Here is a 20,191-nt window from a genome sequence, read left to right as displayed (position 1 = left end):
AACCTAATTACCTACTTTTATAACCATGAAAAAAAATTAATTATTGCAAGAAAATATTTTTGCCACATTAAAATCATGGCTAAGTTATTCAATTTTTTTTATGAGTAATATTTCATGAGTAATAAAATTTATTATTTTTTATTAACACTTAATTAACACTTAGATCTTAAATACTAAATTTAAATTATAAATTTCAATAGGATAAAAAAAATATTTATCCAAAATATTAATTAATATTAATAATAAGTATTTTTTTTTATTTTTGTCTCTTTTTCTACAATAGAAACCAAAATTATATTTCTCTCTCTCCCTCTCATTTGTTGGCTAATTATTGGCCGGTTCCAAATCTTTGTTCCTCAGTTATTAAAAACCCCCCAAAAAAATCATAACTAGTTGCATAAAAAATCCATAAATGTAAGTAAATCATCAATTGTACTAAATCAAATTAGAGTAATGTTACATATTATTTTTATACAATAACACTTAAAATAATATTAATTATAATCTATTTTTGTTATGTTTAATTAACTTAGTTAGATTTAATTAATAAAAAATTTTGGATGTGTAATATTATTCATCAAATTATATCTTAAAATAATTCAAAAAGTTGGAATTTTTATTAGTTTTTTTTATAATATCCTTCAATACGACAAGTTAATAAATCTAAACTTCATTTAATAATTTATTATTAGTCAATAAATTATTATATGTATAAAATAGTATTCGAATTTTTAATATTTAGTTAAGCAAATTGATAAGCTAAGTAGTAGATTAAACTAAATTGGTTTAATTTATTAGTAATTACCTGTCCCAGTTTTACCCTAGACTAAAATAAGAAAAAAAAATTGTTCTTTTGTTTTTTTTTTTTGGTCTTGAGGGAAAAAAAAAAGTCTACAGGCTTGTGAGTTGCAGGCTAATGGAAGCTGCTTAATTTGTTTGGTAACTTGTTGGGCCACAGTCAATGAAAATCTTATTTGGGTTCCAATCCAAAACCAAACACTTAGTCCATTATTTTAATCCAAAAACTACTCTCATTAACCACGTCCAATTGAATGGTCAATTCGTTTGTAAGCTTAAATAAATATTAAAAATTTCAATTGGATTTTATGTATATAGTAATTTATTAGTCGATAACAAATTTTTTAGATAAAATTTAAATCTATTATAAATTAATCTTTAATTTATCAAATTAAAAGATACCATGAAAAAAAAAATTCACTTATGAAAGTTTAAACATGACATTCATCTATGAATTAACGAAACCATACCAATATTGTTCCGGCTCGACCCACTAATGACCTGGGTCTGAGTCTGAGCGGCCAACCCGATGATCACGCCACCTGAACCAGGAGGGAGCACGCTTTTCCCTCCTCACTGTGTGAAGCCTGGACAGCTAGCAGAAGCTTCCAGGAAGTTGGGTCTGACCACGAAGAGTCCACCTAAGTACGGACTATAAGAGGAGAGGGACCTACCCCTCCTCAAAGGTACGTCACCTAACCTAACCTTAATGGTCACCTTTTATATAGATACTGACTTGAGCGTCGGAATTCTTACAAGTGGCCTTACCGCATTACAACGGACGACCCTCCTCAACTCCTCGCATCCAGGTCTTAACCCCCTCAAATCTCTGCTCCATCAAGCAAACCAATACAAGTCATTAGACCCTAAAAATCTGAGCAGACGAACAGATATCTATAAAAAAATAATTTTTAATGTAACAATATTATTTAAATTTTAATTTTTTTTATAAATAAATGTATTAATATTTTGAATTTATAGTAATAATAATTTGTTTTTTTTGTAGATATTGAACTAATTTTATTCATTCTAGACTTGTTAACATTTTAAATTTTCACAAATAGAAAATAATAGTTTACTCTCACCAGATTTATTTCTTACAGGAGGATTAAAAAAGAAAAAGAAATCTCAAGTTATTTAAAGAAAAACTAGTTCACTTTCAGCATCAATGTTATAAATTACACTGATGTGAAGGTCAACATCACATTCAAATATTCAACCCCTAGGTTATTCAAATATTCAAACTTCAACCATCATATGCTTATAATATATAAACTAATTTTCAATTATATTACATATACATAAAAATAATTATTAAAATTAAATATAAAATATATTTTATATCTTTAACATTTACGATTTTTTTAAATATTTATAATATTTAATTTTAATTAATTTTATTTTTAATTTTTTTAATTTATTCAATTTCATCTTTAATATTTTTTATTTGTTTCAAAATTACCATTGGATATTTTTTATTTATCTCTGATATTTTAGATAAAATTAATGTTTACGTGTAATTAAACGATAAGAGTATTTTTTAAAAAAATCACAAAAGTTAAAAATAAAAAATATATTTTTTTAAATTAATTATTTATATAAAATATATATTAAAATATTAAATATATGTTCAAAATATATAAAATAATATATATTTATACATAAATATATAAAGATTGATTTAATAATTAATTTTTAATATGTATAATAATTTTGACCAACTAAATAAGAAATATCTTGGTTTAGTTTGGACTAACTAACAAAAAAAAAACAAAGAAAAGTCTTCAACATAGACTTTAATATAGAAAAAAAAACGATATTACGCAATGAGACAGTTACCTATTTGTCACTATTATTAGGAAGAAAAATGGAGCATATATATATAAGGTATGGAATCTCCATTTAACACTGAAAAGAGTGAATAGAAGAAAATAGAAAAGAAAATGGAAGAGGGAAAGGGTAGAGTGTGTGTAACTGGAGGCACAGGTTTTCTTGGTTCATGGATCATCAAAAGGCTCCTTCAAGATGGTTACTCTGTTAACACCACCATCAGATCTGATCCCAGTAAGTTTCTTATTTTTTTTTATTTTAGAATTATATAAATAAATAATGAAAACAATATCTGAAAATATAAAATTGAAAATATTTTTTCCAATGAAATAACCTATAAGCCTTTTCAATCTATTTTTAGGACTTGTTTTGGTGAGTTTTTTAAAAAAATATTTTTTAGTTATATTTTTTTAAAAGATTTTATGAAAAAATAAAAGTAATTTTATGTTTAAATATTTTATAAAAAATTTTTTATATATCAATTATGTTTGGATATAACAATATATAAAAATACTTTTTTATTTATTTATTAGATAAAAAATATTTTTTTTTTAGAAAAAAGATATTTAAAGAAAAATACAAATTGTAGTTTTTCAAAATATATATATATATTTTTTATTTTTTAGTACTTTTATTTTTACTACTAGAAATTTATCAAATACACTAAAAAAATCTTTCTTTTTTTTATCAAGATAATGGCACCCAAACAAACACTTACTCTTTGATGTTCTAAATTTTAGTTTAGTCCAAACATAATTTAAAATTTTCTTTAAAACATTTTTAGTATTATCTTTCTGAATAATTAGTTGTAATTTTCTTTAAATGCACGTGCAAAGTTATTTTACATTAATAGTGTATCAAAATTAAATTTGGATTATAAATAATAAGTACTAAAAATTTAACAATAATAAAAAAAAGATCAAAATTAAAATAATATTTTTTAAATAATAAATAACCAAGTTAAATTATCCAATAATTATATTCAATTTATAGTATGGAGTTACAATAAATTTGTAGAGAAAAAAAGGGACATTAGCTTCCTCACAAATCTGCCTGGTGCATCCCCAAAATTGAAAATCTTCAATGCTGACCTCAGCAATCCAGAGAGTTTCATAGAAGCAATTGAGGGGTGTTTTGGGGTTTTCCACACGGCTACACCAATTGACCTTTTAGTAACTGAACCGGAAGAGTTAGTTACAAAAAGGACAATTGATGGAGCACTGGGAATCCTTAAAGCATGCTTTGATTCAAAGACAGTTAAGAGAGTGGTTTACACGTCGAGCGGCGCGGCCGTGGCGCGGATCGGGAGAGAAGAAGGCGAAGTGGAGGCAGTGGATGAGAGTCGTTGGAGCAATGTGGAATATCTTAGAAATTTGAAACCATATGGTTGGTCTTATGGAGTTGCTAAGACATTAACGGAGAAGGCAGTGCTTCAATTTGGTGAAGAGACTGGTTTAGAAGTTGTCACTCTAATTCCTCCTTTTGTTGTTGGATCTTTCATTTGTCCTAAGCTTCCTGATTCTGTTGAGAAAGCATTGCTTTTGGTATTAGGTATGTATATAACTACATCAAAATTCAGGTGGAATTAATTTTAGGTAAAATTAATTGTTGAAAGTTATTAAATAATTTAAATAAATTAACTACATTTTTATCTAACAACTTTTAATTATCAACTTCATATAAAATTGGCTGTATCTGAATTTTTACTATATAATTTATATTATATAAATAAATATCAACTATATTAAATATATATTAAAATTAGATATTAAAATCAATCATAAATATAAAATATTTATTAAAATATAAAATATATATTAAAAATAAATTAAAAATATATAAATATACTAAGGTTGATTTTGATAATTAATTTTAGTGTATAAATAGTATTTTTAATAAATAAATATAATAATGTTGCTTATTGTGTCAGCTAAATTTTCCGGTTATTCTTTTTATTGGAATTTATTATAAGAAAGGTTAGGTGGTTGATTTTTTTTTTATTAAAAATATTGTTTTCTAGCCTTCTACTTATTAAAATATTATTCTTTTGAAACATGTCAATATTATGAATATGTCATCATTTTACTAAGGTGGCATGGCTTGTTGCATTTGGCGTTTACCCATTCAAAGTTATAATAATAATAATAATAATAATAATAATAATAATAATAATAATAATAATAATAAGTGAATTGTTATTCTTATTAGTAAAAAGAAAAAAATGTATACTTGTGGTGCAGGGAAGAAGGATGAAATTGGTGTTACACGTATGCATATGGCACATGTTGATGACGTGGCAAGAGCTCATATATTCCTGCTTGAGCATCCTAATCCAAAAGGGAGATATAATTGTTCTCCATTCATTGTATCTATTCAACAAATTTCTCAACTTCTTTCTGCCAAGTATCCACAATTTCAAATACCAACTTTAGAGTGAGTTCTCTTCTAATTTCAATCAGGTTAATAGGGAAATTAATCTCGATAAAATATTTTCATAATTTGTTTTTAATTTTTTTAATTAAATTAATTTTTTAAAAATTACGAATTAATTATATCTGTGATTCAATTACCCCCTTCACAATTTTTGTCAAATATTAATGATGTAAAATGTTAACTGGTAACATATATGACATATAATATGTTCAATTAGACATTGACTAAATTAAATATGTTTACAAAAATCTATTAATTTAGTCACTAAGTAAGATTAGGAATAAGATTTTTATAATTAAGAAAAATGACTAAATTAATAAATTTTTATAAACGTATTTATTCAATATCCAATTAGACATATAAGGTATTATATATGTTATCAATTAATATTTTATAACATCAATCTTTGAAGAAAATTATTAATAGAGTGACGGAATGACAAATATAGTTAATTCCCAATCTTTAAAAGACTAATTTGATTAAAAAAATCTTTTAGGGATAAATTTAAAAAATATCTTATTTTTCATAAACTAATTTGACTATTAACCCAATTTCAATATATATAAAAATGTCCATACAGAAAATAATTATATATATATATATATATTGAATTATAATATTTCATATATAGAACAACTAAGATAAATTTTATAAAGTTTATGAACGATTTTGATATAACTTCGTACCACTTTATTCAAATGTATAGTATAATTTTAAAAATCTAAGTAAATAATGATTATTAATGTAGTGAGGTGAGGGAAATTAAAGGAGTGAAGCAACCAGAATTGATCTCAAAGAAGCTCACAGATGCTGGATTTGTGTTCAAGTATAGCTTGGAGGAAATGTTTGAAGATGCAATTGAATGCTGCAAAGAGAAGGGTTTTCTTTGAATGTTTTAAAACATTGTATCTCTATCTTTGATCCATCTTAGTCATCAAGTCAATAAAGCAATAAAGTGCCCAACATCATGATCTTTAAGTTTCATCAATTTCATATGGCCAATTATACGGTACAATGTGAGGTAAAGATATTCTTTTTGAATGAATGAGGCATTAACATCTAGATACTTATTTTTGTGGAGGTTGCAAGCTTGTCAGTGGATGTCAGAGTTTGTCGAATGTGGCTTTAAGTGTAGCCGTGTAGGTGTATTTTTGTGAGCCGATTTAATGCAAACAGGGTAGTTAGATGGTGGGTTGTGTTTTGATGTATGGCTTGTTTTTTTCAATAATAAACTAATTATATAAGTGTGGGCTTATTAATGCATTGGTCAACCAAAATTTTTGGCATCTATTTTAGATCTACTAATATATATTTAAGTATTTATACGTGAATTAAATGTGAAAATCATTAGGATTAAAGGCTTAATTTTTTCTCCCAAATAATTAATATATTTTATATTATTATTTTTACTACTATAGTAAATTTAACAATAATATAAAATATATATTACCATTCATGTAATATATTTTAATTATTTTTAATGTTCTCATTAATCATGAAGTATATAAAAACTTTTGAATTAAATATTTTTCTAACAATTTAAAATAATGAAAATAAATAAAAACTATTACAATAATAATTATATATTTTATATTTTAAATAATAAAATAATTACTATTTTGTATAAAAAATAATTATTAAAAAATATTTTAATCAAATAGAATAAAATGTATGTTATTTAACTCTAGTATAAAAAAGAAGTGAACATTTTAGAAATGGCCTAAATTAAATCACACATGTATATTTGTTTTTACCAAAGATAGGAAGATTCGAACCCGCGACCTCTAGATAAATATGAGGAGACTATGTCATTTGAGCTATTACTTTAAAATTTTAAGAGAAAAATGAAAAAGCTACGGTGCCCCAACTTTGGAGTTTAGTCATTTGCTTTGTTAGGGTTTGGTAGGGAATCCTAATTTGTGTGATACATTCATCGAGTCTGTTTGGACTCTAATGCAACTCTGGGGATTACCAGAGCAATGCAAAACCAAATGACTAGGTAGGAGAGTTGGAGAGGCGATGGGAAAGGATCTGGAGGCTAGTTTGGACCTGGAGGCTAATTTGTTTAATTTAAAAGGGAAGGAAGAGAGGCTGCTAAAAGTTAAAGTACTGTTGGACATATCAAAACTCCTACGTAGAACTCTAAAAATTATAGGAAAAAATCAGAAGGTTATTGAGGTTCCGCCAAAGTACGAAAGGATTAGTAATATCTGCCATTATTGTGACTTTCTTGGACATGAAAACAAAGTATGCAACAGTACTTAAAAGATTTTGCGACTGGAAAGACAACAGAGGAGAAATGGGGGGCAATGGTTACGGATAGAGTGGGTTGGAAGAAAAATCGAAGAGCTGAAGCATAATTAATATCCTAACAGATTTTTAACATCGGAAAAAGAAAAACAGTAAATAAGAAGCCAACTCCAATTAACTTAATCCGAGTCTTTGCAAGTTCGTCGGTGGATGAGAACAATACACAAAAATCGGAAGAAGAGAAAGAAGTTCAAAGCAATCAGAAAAGACACACTAACAAAGTGAATTTGATTTTTATTTTTGTGCACGCAGCTTGACTTGGCAGAGCTTGTCCCAACTATTACTAGTGATATTTGTGATGGAGTCACATGTGAGATAGTAAAGTCTTGTAACTAAACCTTCTTATATAAAGAATACACGGTTTTATATATTTTAATATTATCAAAAAATTATTCACCATTTAAATAACCATATTAAGTTGAAATTTGTAATCAATAATTTTTATTTTGATATATTAAAAAATATCTATTCACAACTGATTTAATATATAATAATTAATAATTTTTTAATGTATATATTTTAAGTCTATTGAAATAATTGTTTTGTAATAAATCAATAATCAATCTATTTAGGACAAATCACAAAAACAAACCAAAAGAAGAAGTAAATTATATTATTCTACCAAAATAAAAAACAATTCCTAGATCTCCCAAAATCACTATCTTATATAATTCGAATGAGTCAAATTTAAATTAGAAAAATCAATAGTAATTTGAATTAGACCAATTCGATTTAGTTGGATTGCTAGTAATTTGAATTAAGCCAATTCAAATTATACATGCCTGCCGTCATAGTATTCGAATTATGCATGGATGTAACTTATGGTAGTTCGAATGAAAGGGATTCGAATTATGGAAGCATGTAGCGAAGCAGAGAGATTCGAATTATGCATGAGTATGTGCGAAGGTGGCTGTTTTGAATTATCAAGCCCCCACATATATAAATAATTATAAATTTTAAGATTTAAAATCTAGTTTTTAGTATTTAAAATTAGTGAACTATTTGCCAAAAATATTAGAAAAAAATGCTACATAATATAAAAAATAAAAAATTTCACTCCCCTCTCCTACGAGATGCTAAAATGACACTCTTCTCCTTTCTATTTTATAAATGTACATTTCTCTCTCTTCTAACTTTTAAAAAATCTCCTCTTTAATCTATTTTAAATTTTTTGTGTTAACTAATAATAACTTTATCCATTTTTTAAGAACAAATAAATTATATTTTGAAAAACTACTAATTAGCAAAAATTTTATTTTTTATCATTAAATTTTGCTTACCAAAATATCCTTTAATAAATTATTTTTTTATTGATTAAATTATTTTTTTATTGATTAAATTGTATTTTCACTAAAATACTTTTAAAAAAATTAATAATTAATATATATTAATATTGAAAAATAATCTTACTAAATTTTTTTGTTTAATGTTAAAATTATATATATATAGATATCAAAAAATTAAGAGTAAAATATAAAAAAATTGTTAACGAAAATTTTGGTAAAATTATAATTTAATAATTAAAAAATTATTGAAGGATATTTTAGAAAAAAATTATATAATTATTAAATTTTTAAAAAAAATATAATTTAATCGATAAAAAGAATAATTTATTAAAGGATATTTTGATAAGCAAAATTTAATGATAAAAAATAAAATTTTTACTAATGGATATTTAAAAAAAAAAATATTTTTTCTTAAAAAATGGATAAAATTAACATTAGTTAACACAAAAAGTTTATAATGGATTAAAGAAGAAATTTTTTAAAAGTTAGAAGGGGGAGAAATGTATATTTATAAAATAAAAGGAAGGGAAGTGTCATTTTAGCATCTCACAGGAGATGAGAGTGTAATTTTTCCTAATAATAATAATAATAATAATTTATGGCCATGACTGTGGAAATCAGATCTCGCATCATTCTTTTATTAAATTTATACATTAAAATAATATTTTAGATGAAAAGAATAAAAAAAGTAATCCATATGATATGAACAACAATTCATGCTAAAAAAAATCACATGTTATTATAGTTGCTAGTCGATTAGGACAAGTAGAAAAATATGTAAAGCGGTTGGACTCTTCAACAAGGCTTCACAAACATTGAGACAATCATGTCTTTTAATTATATAAATCTGTAAATCTGTATGAAATTGTATCTATACACTAGAATAACCCATTGCATATATATGGCACTCATCGGATTCTTACATGTTCTTATAAGTTAATTTGTATCCACTTGTGTTTATCAAGATTCAAGAGGAACATATACTAACATGCCATGTATATGGTAATTCTTTGTTAAATTAAAAGGATTATGTTATTGTCTAATATCTCTAATTAGGTCTCACACATTTTATCGATCCAAATACATTTTATTAAAAATATAATTGGATCATAAAATATTCAAATCGGATTATGGCTTCATTTAGATTGACTTTTAAAAAAAGTATTTATTTTTTTATTTTTTAAAAAGATTTTTTTTAAGAAACAAAAATTATTTTATATTTAAATAAAATTTTTAAAAAGAGAATTTTTAAGTATAATTTTTTTTTGTTTTTTTAAATAAGATATTATTAACTTTTAAAAAAATAATTTATTTTTTTAATAAAAATACTTTATTTAAAAAAAATTTACTAAAAAAAATTAATCTAAACTAACATTATATCCTATTAAATTAATAAATTCGACAAAAATCTAGTATAACTTTCTTTTCAAATTTGTAATAAGTATATTATAAAGTTAAAAACTATTAAATAATTCAATTTTTAACTTTGTATGAAAATAATTTTCGTGAATCTTTACTTTTTATAACTTGATAGAATTTTAGAATAATAGAGACTTAGGTGCAAATAATTTATATATATTAAACTACTCTTCTATATTAGCCCATGACAACAATAAAGAAGTCTTGTAGCCCATAAATTCAGTTCTAATTTTAGTCTTTATTAGTTTATTTTATCTTATCTTTATATTATCTTTTCTTCTTATCTTATCTTTACTTTTATCTTTCATAGGACAATACTCTATATATATTTAGTTTTACCTTCATAGTTTACAATACATGTTTAATTCAATCAATCAATAATTAATAAAATTTTTTTTTTTACTTTTCCTATTCTTTTACAATTTTATCAATATAAAATTAATAATTAAAGATTATTAAATAATAATTTAATTAAATTGTGTAATTATTTTTAAGCAAATGTTAAGAGTTTTGTGTATGCAATAATTCATTGGCTACTGACAAATTCTTAAATGGAGTTCAGATTTGCGATGAATTAATCCTTAACATGTGAGATTGGGGATGCCGTTTGGTAAACAAAAAAAAAAACTTCACAAAAACACCCGAATGTTCACCAAGGATATCTACCCTAACAAATGTTATTTTTCCCAAATTCTAATGCCAAGGTTAACCCAGATAATTACCTTGTGAAGAAATTATAATGACTCTTAGTTTGAATGCTTAGTAATTGAGTCAAGTGTGACGCTATGGAAAGTTTGCAGTATCTTCGAACCCAAACATGCTAACCAGAAACCTCAACAAACCAATCACCAAATTGAAGCCATCACTCTCACATTCCAATCACACTCACTTTGCAAAATGTGCGAATGGCAGCAACTTCTTGATTTACTGCAACAACCAAATCGCCCAACATGGACGAAACGGCGACGTCGAAGCCGCGGAAGGAGTTTTCCGAAGAATCCCCCGGAAGACCACGGTCTCATGGACAGCCATGCTCACTGCCTATGCCCAAAACGGTCAAATTGCAAATGCCCGCAAGATGTTCGACGAAATGCCCCAAAGAAACACTGCTTCTTATAACGCCATGGTGTCTGCTTATATTCGCAACGGTTGTGATGTTTGCAATGCTTACAAGATTTTTTCCCTTTTGAGGGAACGCAATTTGGTTTCATATTCTGCCATGATCATGGGGTTTGTTAAGGCTGGAATGATACACAGGGCTGAACAGTTGTACTGTGACACCCCGGTTGAGTTCCGGGACCCGGCGTGCTCGAATTTGCTGATCAATGGGTACTTCAAGATGGGCCAAACGAAGGAGGCGTTGCACATTTTTGAAGGCATGGTTGAGAGGGATGTTGTTTCTTGGAGTTCTGTTATTGATGGCTTGTGCCGGGACGGGAAGGTTGCCAGTGCTCGGAGATTGTTCGACAGAATGCCAGAGAGGAATGTGGTTTCTTGGAGCGCCATGATTGATGGGTACATGGAGAGAGGTTTCTTTGAAGAAGGGTTTAGATTGTTCTTGGATATGAGGAGGGAAGGCCTGGTTGGAGTTAATTCCACAACAATGACTATTGTGCTTAAAGGTTGTGGAGGTTGTGGAAGGATGTGGGAGGGAATGCAGATACATGCATTGGTTTCGCATATGGGATTTGAATTTGATAGCTTTTTGAGTAATTCTTTTATTACAATGTATTGTTCATTCGGTTTGATGGATGCAGCGAGCAAAATATTCTGTACCATGAGTAAAAGGGATGTGGTTAGCTGGAACTCTATGATTTCTGGATACATTCATGGAGATGAAGTAGATGCAGCTTACAGGCTTTTTAAGAGGATGCCGGAGAAAGACTTGATTTCTTGGACAGCCATGATCTCTGGATTCTCTAAGAGTGGAAGAATTGGAGAGGCCAAGGCGATGTTTGGTATGTTGCCAGAGAAAGACACTTTTGTTTGGACTGCTGTTATATCTGGGTTTGTGACTAATAAGGTATATTGGGAAGCTTTGTATTGGTATGCTCGGATGAATCGTGAAGGATGTAAGCCGAATCCTCTAACTATTAGCAGTGTTCTAGCAGCTTCGGCTGCCATGGTAGCTTTGAACCAAGGGCTCCAGATTCATGCCTGTGTTCTAAAGACGAGCTTGGAATATGATCTGTCTGTACAAAATTCTCTGATATCATTTTACTCTAAGTGTGGAAATGTTATGGATGCTTACAGGATCTTCTTAGATGTTGCTGAACCAAATGTCATCTGTTATAACTCAATCATCAATGGGTTTGCACAAAATGGTTTTGGTGAAGAAGCTCTCGATGTATATAAGAACATGCAGAATAAAGGCCTTGAACCCAATGGTGTTACGATTCTTGCTGCTCTATCGGCCTGCACTCATGCAGGGCTAATTGAACAGGGATGGAATTTATTTAACGCGATGAAATCTCGATATGGAATTGAGCCAGAAATTGATCATTATGCATGCATAGTTGATCTCCTTGGTCGTGCTGGCTTGCTAGACAAAGCAATCAATTTAATAGGTTCAATGCCATTGAAGCCGCATTCTGGGGTTTGGGGAGCTATTCTTGCTGCGAGCAGGACCTACCTGCGTCTTGACCTTGCCGAGCTTGCTGTTCAGCATATGATCGAACTGGATCCTGAAAATGCGACTCCTTATGTGGTATTATCTGACTTGTATTCTGCTGCTGGGAGAAAGACTGAGGGTGACTTAATAAGAAAGACTAAGAATTTAAAAGGAATTAGAAAAAATCCGGGTTGTAGTTGGATTACCCTGAAAGATGAGGTTCATCTGTTTCTTGCCGGAGCTCAACGTAGCGATAATGAAGAGATAAACGCCACTATATTGACTATGGCCAAGGAGATGCTGTTGTAATATGCCGAGTCAACCATGTGAACCATTCTAGTTAATGAACATCTCCTGGAACCTTGGTGGTGTTGCAGTTACTGAAGTTTCCTCAATTTAAAACATCAGTTGCCTTATACCAATCTAGAGATCCAAAGAACTGCGTTATAACATAGAGCATTCAACAAATCATGCCCTTCAATAGCGGATCGATGGGATTTCTGGTTTAGGTTCCGGTTATTGGATGTCTGCACCCTATTGGTGGATAACATGGACTTAAAAGTCGGATTCTGAAGAAGGCAAGAATATCAAAACAGCAAGAGAAGTATGGAAACGGGAAAAAATCACCATGTTGAAAGTGATTTAGTGACCAAAGTCATCCATTTCTGATATTGTAAAGGTAGCATTTGATCATATTTTACTGCTGCCACCTTTGCAAGTGTTATTGATAGAAACAAATAGGTCACCAAGTAGAAGTCATGATTGTAGCCATTGTATATTGTTTAACCAAGGCATAATTTGTGCAAATTTTAGTACTTGCTTCAAGCTGCATTTGTTTCTATTGATCAATGAAATTATTCTTCTCACCAGAAAATAAAAAGAAAGCACTTGTTGATCCGATTGTTTTGTCAACAAGTACTAAAATTCTGTAAACTATCAACTATAAACAGTATAAACTCTAAACTACTGGAAACATTTGCAATACTCCAGTCATAATTTTGAAGTGTTGATGGATGGGAAAATTCTGTTTAAACAACTAGAATTCACCAAACAACTAACGACTCTTATGAAAAACTTCAAAATGTACTCACCTAATCAATCAAATATGTTGTTTGATGTTACTTTGAGTCGAACTAAGATTGAACTTTACTTCTTTGATTACCTTTGGCATGTTTATCTTTTCTTTACATGAATACTGGTTTTGTTTGGGTAAATTAGTGATAGTTGACAGTGACTCTCTCTTGCAGTTGGAAATTTCATTTGTCTGTGTGGATGCTTGGTAGAAACTGAAAGTCATATCATACATTTGAAGAAATTGTTTTTCAAGAACTAACACTACATTCTCTTTCACCCATAATTTATTTTTTGAAGCAAATGCTTGTAATATTCTATGCCAAGTAATCAATAAGTAATCACCATTACTATTACACTGAATATAGCTTAATCAATTTCTTGCTATGCTACACCACCTTAGGATTATGCTCAAGCTTATGAGTGGTGTTCAAATCAATGTGAACAAATGCCCTCTCAATTTCAGGTAATTTCTCAAGCTTTTCCTGAAGTGACTCTCCAATATCATGTGCTTGACTAAGTGACATTTCTTCTGATACAACTATGTCTACCTCAACAAAGTAATTGGAACCATATCTGTATGCCCTCATTGTGTCAATGTGCTTGATCTCTTTGTCATGGTTCCAACAAAGATATGTAAGCTTTGCAATGTACTCTGGTGGGGCTGTTCTTCCAATCAATGACCATACATTCTCCATCACTGTTTTTGCCCAGTTGCTGATTGTATATATAGCTATCTGCATAATTGTTCAACATATGTTAATTATTAGAACAAAATTGAGAATTACTTTAATTATTACTCCCTCCATCTTATAACAATGATCTCATTCACCGTTTAGGTTTATTAATAATTAAACAGAGTCGATAAACTAAAAAGAGTGAAACAAACAAGTATTTAGGGTTATCAAAATCACAAGAACAGCTGCAGTAATTAGTATGGAATTTACCAAGATAGCCCCAAGAGGGTCAATCCACCAGTAGAATTTGATGGCAAGAACAGCTGCAGCTAAGCCAATAGAGTTTGTGATGACATCAAAGAAATGGTCTTGAGCATAGGCCCTAATTATTTCATTCTTGAACCTTTGGCAATAAGTCATGAGCAAAAGTTTTACCAAAGATGCTGCCACCATAATCCCTATCATCCATTTTTCTTTTACAGGATCCCTCTCTGGTTGAGTCTGTCAGTGAATGAATTTTATGGTAGGTAATGAGTAGTGACTTTGGTTATGAATAATTAGCATGTTTTGGATGTGTACCTTGGTGATGATTTGCCTAATTGATTCAAACAATATTTGTAATCCAAGAGTGGCCATGACTGATGCAAATACAACAATCCCCTATCAAAATCACACAATTCATACTTTTTAAAAATAAAATTAGAGAATAATCAATCTTTCCATGATTAATTTAATTATTAACCCTATTATTGATAGATGAATTAATTGTTTTGTTCTTGCTAATAGGATTTCCGCAACGTTATCATGCCACAGGAAATAGTTTTAGCAGATATATGCACTTTTAGGAAAATATTTTGTATTTTTTCACCAAGTGGATCACAATAATGGATATATAGCATATGGTGTAATTTTGTCTTTTTATAAGGGGAAAAAACATTTTCACATGAATAATACAATCCCATCCCATGCATGTAGAAAGCGGGAATACTTAGATATAAATATTGGGTGAAAATTATTTTGAAAAACACAAAATACTCGAAAATAGAATAATTTTTTATTTTTAATATATAAATTTAATTGTTGACGAAAATTCCAATTATGAAAGACATAGACTAACTTAATATCCATCGAATATTAAAAAAAACCTCTAAGTGAGAAATATTATAAAGTCACAAAATAATAATTTAATTACTATTGAATATATAATTTCTGTCTTATTTGAACGCTACTGATTAAATTTTCATTTTCAAACTTTATCAATTTTTATGCTTTAAAAAAGCTTAATCCATCAAATATTGGGTTAGTCCTTAGATAGATATCTTTGTCTAACTAATTCAATTTTGATGGGTATCAAATTAGTTTATATACTTTATGGTTAAAATTGTCAACCTTTAAATCCTTTATAGTAAAAAGAAAATAGTTTAATTATTTCTAAAGGCGAATGCAAAAAATGAATATAGTATTTTATAAATTCTGAATTCTGAATTCTAAATTTTAAACTCTAAATTTTAAATTCTAAATTCTAAATATTAAACTCTAAATTAAAACTATTGATATAAAATATAATAAATAAAAAAATTATTTAATTAATAAAAAATATGGCACTTGTTATTGACCTTTTAAATATGTATCATTTCAATCAGATATATTTTCAAATCTTTTTCCAAACATAAAATAATTCCTCTCTACAAAACATCCCCATAATAATTAAGGAATCTTGGATAGATTTCAATTGAACTTTGTGTATTATATTGCATATAGAAGAATCAAGTTGAATTGGTCTGATGGTTAGCTAAATAGTCCGCTTAAACAAGTGTCGGAGTTTCGAATCCTATCTTGTATATGCAGTAATTTATTGGCAAAAAATAAACCCTTAAATGAGTTTGATATTGTGATAAATTAGTCATTAACTTACCGGATTAAGAAATACCGTAAAAAACATAAAAGCTAAGAAAATTAAAGAAGACATACCACAGGTTGCATGCGGTTCTTGCCAATAGGGTACTTGTGATGGTTTGGTTTACTCATAGAGTAAGAAGTGAACCAAAGTATGAAGCCAGACAAGAGATCCAAAAGTGAGTCCAGTGTTGATGCAATCACAGCCAGTGACATACTCTCAACAGATGCATACACTTTTGCACCAAACAGCACCATGTTTCCTATGTTTGATGCATATATTGCTGCTCTTTCACTCCTTTCAACTTCCTTCATCTCCTCCTGAAAATATAAAATACATTTCTTTGTTTATCAACCACTATATATTTAGTTTGTATATAAATATATTTATTGTTTAACTTATTTTTAATATATATTTTATATTCTCACATGTATTTAATAATTTGTTTATGTATACAAAAAATAGTTAAATTTTAGTTCAATCAAACATATTTATATTTTTATGATGTCTATTTATTATGTCGTTCATTTATACTAATTAAAAGCAACCAGATATTAATATCACTTTTAAATACCTATACATGATTTTATCTTGGCAATGAGATTGGAAATTTACTAAAAAAATTAGCATAAAGTGATAATTAGATTTTTAACGATTTTAATTTTGGACTAATTAGTCATTGAAAAAAAATTAATTAGATCATTTACGATAATAAACGATGAATATGTATATGTTCTTTCGTTAATAAATAGTGTGAAACTAAATAATGTTGTCTATATATTTTGTTATCTATAATAGTGGATATTCTATTATTGTCATATGAGCATGAAAATGATGTTATTTTAGACAGTAAAATATTATTATTTTTTAAGTTTTTATTTACTACAATTTTATCAAAATAGGTAAAAAAAAAATTTCAAAAATTATTATCTATGGACGATATTTCATAAATAAACATGTCACAGTAAGGGGTGGAAACAGGTCAGGCCAGGCCAGGCTTTGCTCTTAACAGGCCTGGCCTGTTATACAGTTAATTGGCCTGAGCCTGACCTGCAGCCTGTTACAGACTCTTTATAAAGTACTAGGCCTGGCCTGTTGTTCAACCTGGCCTGGCCTGAAGCCTGTTAAAAGGCCTGATAATTTTTTTTTACAAAAATAAAAATATTATTTAAAAAATTATTTTTTAATAAAAATATTTATATGTAATATGTCATATATTTAATATTTATAAAAAAATTTAAACTTTTAACGTATTTAAAATATACAAAAATATTTATAATAAAATATAATAAATTTAAAATATCTCATAATTTTATTAATAATAAATAATTATTTATATATTTAATTATATTTTAACAGGCCCAGGCAGGCCTGACAGGCCTATAAGGCTAATTAGTGAGCCTGGGCCTGGCCTATTAACGTATTAAGGCTTTTAAAAGAGCCTAGGCCTGTACCTATTTTATAACAGGCCAGGCCAGGCCAGGCCAAACACAGGCCAGGCTGCAGGCCCCTGGCAGGCCGCCTGGCCTATTTCCACCCCTAACAGTAATTAATGATACATATAAGTATTATTGCTAAATTTTATATAATAAATTAATAGAATGACATAATATATTTATTATTTACTATTATAAAAGACCGAATTAATACTTCATTTTCTATAAAAACTAATTAGTCCGAAATTAATTAATCCGAAATTAAAATTTGCAGGACCTAATTCATACTTTACTAAAATACAAAATAAATGGTGAATATTCAAATTGAAGTTAAAGAAACCTTGGTCATTTGAGAAGGTAACATTCCCAAGTCAGTAAATGAATCCACTTCTTGATACCCTTTAAGGAGCCTTTCCTGCCTCTTGTAGTACTCCTCAAGTTTCTTTTGTCTCCCTACAATTTTCATTTTTCAGACATGAAAATTTCATAAACAAAAATCTATTATATATAATGGGATATATAAAAAAATAGATGTATAAATTTTCTTTTCTAAAATGGCGGTTATCATATATAATTAAAAAAATATTTTGTTAACTCAAAATTGAATCCATGATTTTTTTTTTTTTTACATATAGCATACTTATCATCTTGGTTAAATTTAAAATTTTATTATTACTACCATTGTCCATATTTAATTTATAAAAAAGTAAATTGATAGACATCTTAATACTATTACACTAGTATTAATAAATAGTAAATATGAAAACAAAAAATGAATGAATGAATAAATAAATAAGGATTAAACGAAATTTTAGTATTCGTAAAATAGGTAAAGTTTTAGGTGAATATAAAAGACTTATTAAGAAAAAAGTTTATTTAGAAAGCCAAATTTTTTAGATCAATATCAACTAATTTTTTGATATTAATAAATTTTTATTCTAAATCTAAAAATACTATAAATTTTTAATGCTAATAAATTTTAAACATTTTAAATTTTAAAAAAAATTAGTGTCAGGTTACTGTGAGGCAACCACCTGAGAGATTTCGAAAAGAAATCAAAGAAAAAAATATAAAATGAGAAGACACCACTTTCAATTTAAAAATTTTAAAATAGTAAATTAAGGTGTCTTTCATCTTATAATATCCTTACTACTCTTCTTTTCTTATTTCTTTGAATGTGAGACTAATTTCATACACTACTCTTCACACTTGTAATATTAATAATTAGAATAAAAAAAAAGATTAGTAAAAATATACAAGGGTTCAGTATTGTACTTAATGCAAGTAGTAAAGAAAGACCAAAACGAGAGTCGATGATGTTCCTCTGTGGTAATCGATATTGATCCATGTTGATCCTCCATGAAGGTTGTCTTGCCATTGAAACATTCTCAGCAGTTGCCTCTGGAGAAAGAAGCTCCATTCTATAGTTTGAACATTCTTCACTGCTACTACTTCCATTCTTCTTCTTATCATTATTATTATTCTCTCTCTCCATTTTGCACGTTATTGCTTATGACCTTTGCAAATTTCTATTCATATATTTATAGAAATTAGAAAAGTCAAATATAGGTAAATGGCTTCTTTCTCTTGTACTTTATTTATGACTTTATTACTTTTCATATAAATATATAAATCAAAAGTAACCAAGAATGCATGGAGAATGCTACATCAAGATTTATGGTATATATAAATTAATTTAATTTTAATATACTGTTAATGTAAAATAATTTTATATGTGCATCCAATTAAGTAACGCTACATAGCAAAAATAATTAAACTGTATACAATATTTTATAAATTATGATGAAAAATTATATACTGTTGCTTTTATATGAAGTTGATAATTGAGAACCGTTAGATAATAATTTAGTTAAACCTGTAAAATCATTTGACGAATAATTCTCATCAATTATCAACTTCACATAAAATTAACTCTATCTCACTTTTCACTATAAATTAATTATAAACTAATAAGTGGTAATAAAGGAAGCATGGAGAATGCATGCTTAGCTTGATCAACCACATCATCGGTTATAAACTATAACATACCCAATCCACTTTCTAAATTAGTCTAGTTATTCATATGAATGGAATAATCCACTTAGGATAGATTACTAATTTCCTTAAATATATAATATACGTGTGGTTCACACACAAATAAGATTTGTAAAAAGAAAAAAAAAGATATTTAATTTCTATATATCTAAATTGATATTTTATTTTGTACATTTAATCTATAACTATTAATTAAATTATGATTATTAACAAACGTGTAATTCACATAATAATTTTACATTTTTAAAAATCTTATCTTAATTATTAAAAGTTTTTTTTATCAAGGTAATTTAAAAAAAAAGTCAAATCATTGTCCAAACTAGTAGGAATGTTGCTGATGTGATGAAATGTTTGGGACTCAACCAAAT

At 27.7% G+C, this 20,191-nt stretch overlaps 3 protein-coding genes across 4 annotated transcripts; 2 read left to right on the top strand and 1 right to left on the bottom strand.

The window, feature by feature from the left end:
• The first annotated feature begins 2,625 nt into the window (after positions 1 to 2,625).
• On the top strand, positions 2,626 to 6,349 carry LOC112716970 (vestitone reductase). 2 transcript variants are annotated; one of them, XM_025769047.3, is made up of 4 exons: positions 2,626 to 2,862; positions 3,646 to 4,179; positions 4,869 to 5,061; positions 5,810 to 6,349. In XM_025769047.3, the coding sequence occupies exons 1-4, from the start codon at positions 2,742 to 2,744 to the stop codon at positions 5,949 to 5,951; spliced, it is 990 nt and encodes a 329-aa protein (XP_025624832.1). In that variant the 5' UTR covers positions 2,626 to 2,741; the 3' UTR covers positions 5,952 to 6,349. The 2 variants fall into 2 exon arrangements, with proteins under 2 accessions (XP_025624832.1, XP_072061663.1); XM_072205562.1 differs by having other exon boundaries at positions 2,689 to 2,862; positions 3,622 to 4,179.
• A 4,544-nt stretch (positions 6,350 to 10,893) lies between these two features.
• On the top strand, positions 10,894 to 12,996 carry LOC112716968 (pentatricopeptide repeat-containing protein At1g53600, mitochondrial-like). The gene has a single exon (XM_029289863.2). The coding sequence runs from the start codon at positions 10,894 to 10,896 to the stop codon at positions 12,994 to 12,996; it is 2,103 nt and encodes a 700-aa protein (XP_029145696.1).
• Positions 12,997 to 13,963: 967 nt separating this feature from the next.
• Positions 13,964 to 19,267, bottom strand: LOC112716969 (metal tolerance protein 9). Its single transcript, XM_025769045.2, has 6 exons — positions 19,044 to 19,267; positions 18,109 to 18,221; positions 16,407 to 16,652; positions 15,015 to 15,095; positions 14,706 to 14,936; positions 13,964 to 14,495 (listed from the first exon to the last, which is right to left on the bottom strand). The coding sequence occupies exons 1-6, from the start codon at positions 19,261 to 19,263 to the stop codon at positions 14,148 to 14,150; spliced, it is 1,239 nt and encodes a 412-aa protein (XP_025624830.1). The 5' UTR covers positions 19,264 to 19,267; the 3' UTR covers positions 13,964 to 14,147.
• Between the last annotated feature and the right edge of the window lie 924 nt (positions 19,268 to 20,191).

The sequence above is a fragment of the Arachis hypogaea genome, chromosome 10 (assembly GCF_003086295.3).
Source record: "Arachis hypogaea cultivar Tifrunner chromosome 10, arahy.Tifrunner.gnm2.J5K5, whole genome shotgun sequence".
NCBI lineage: Eukaryota > Viridiplantae > Streptophyta > Magnoliopsida > Fabales > Fabaceae > Arachis > Arachis hypogaea.
This window is presented reverse-complemented; position numbering and strand designations above follow the sequence as displayed.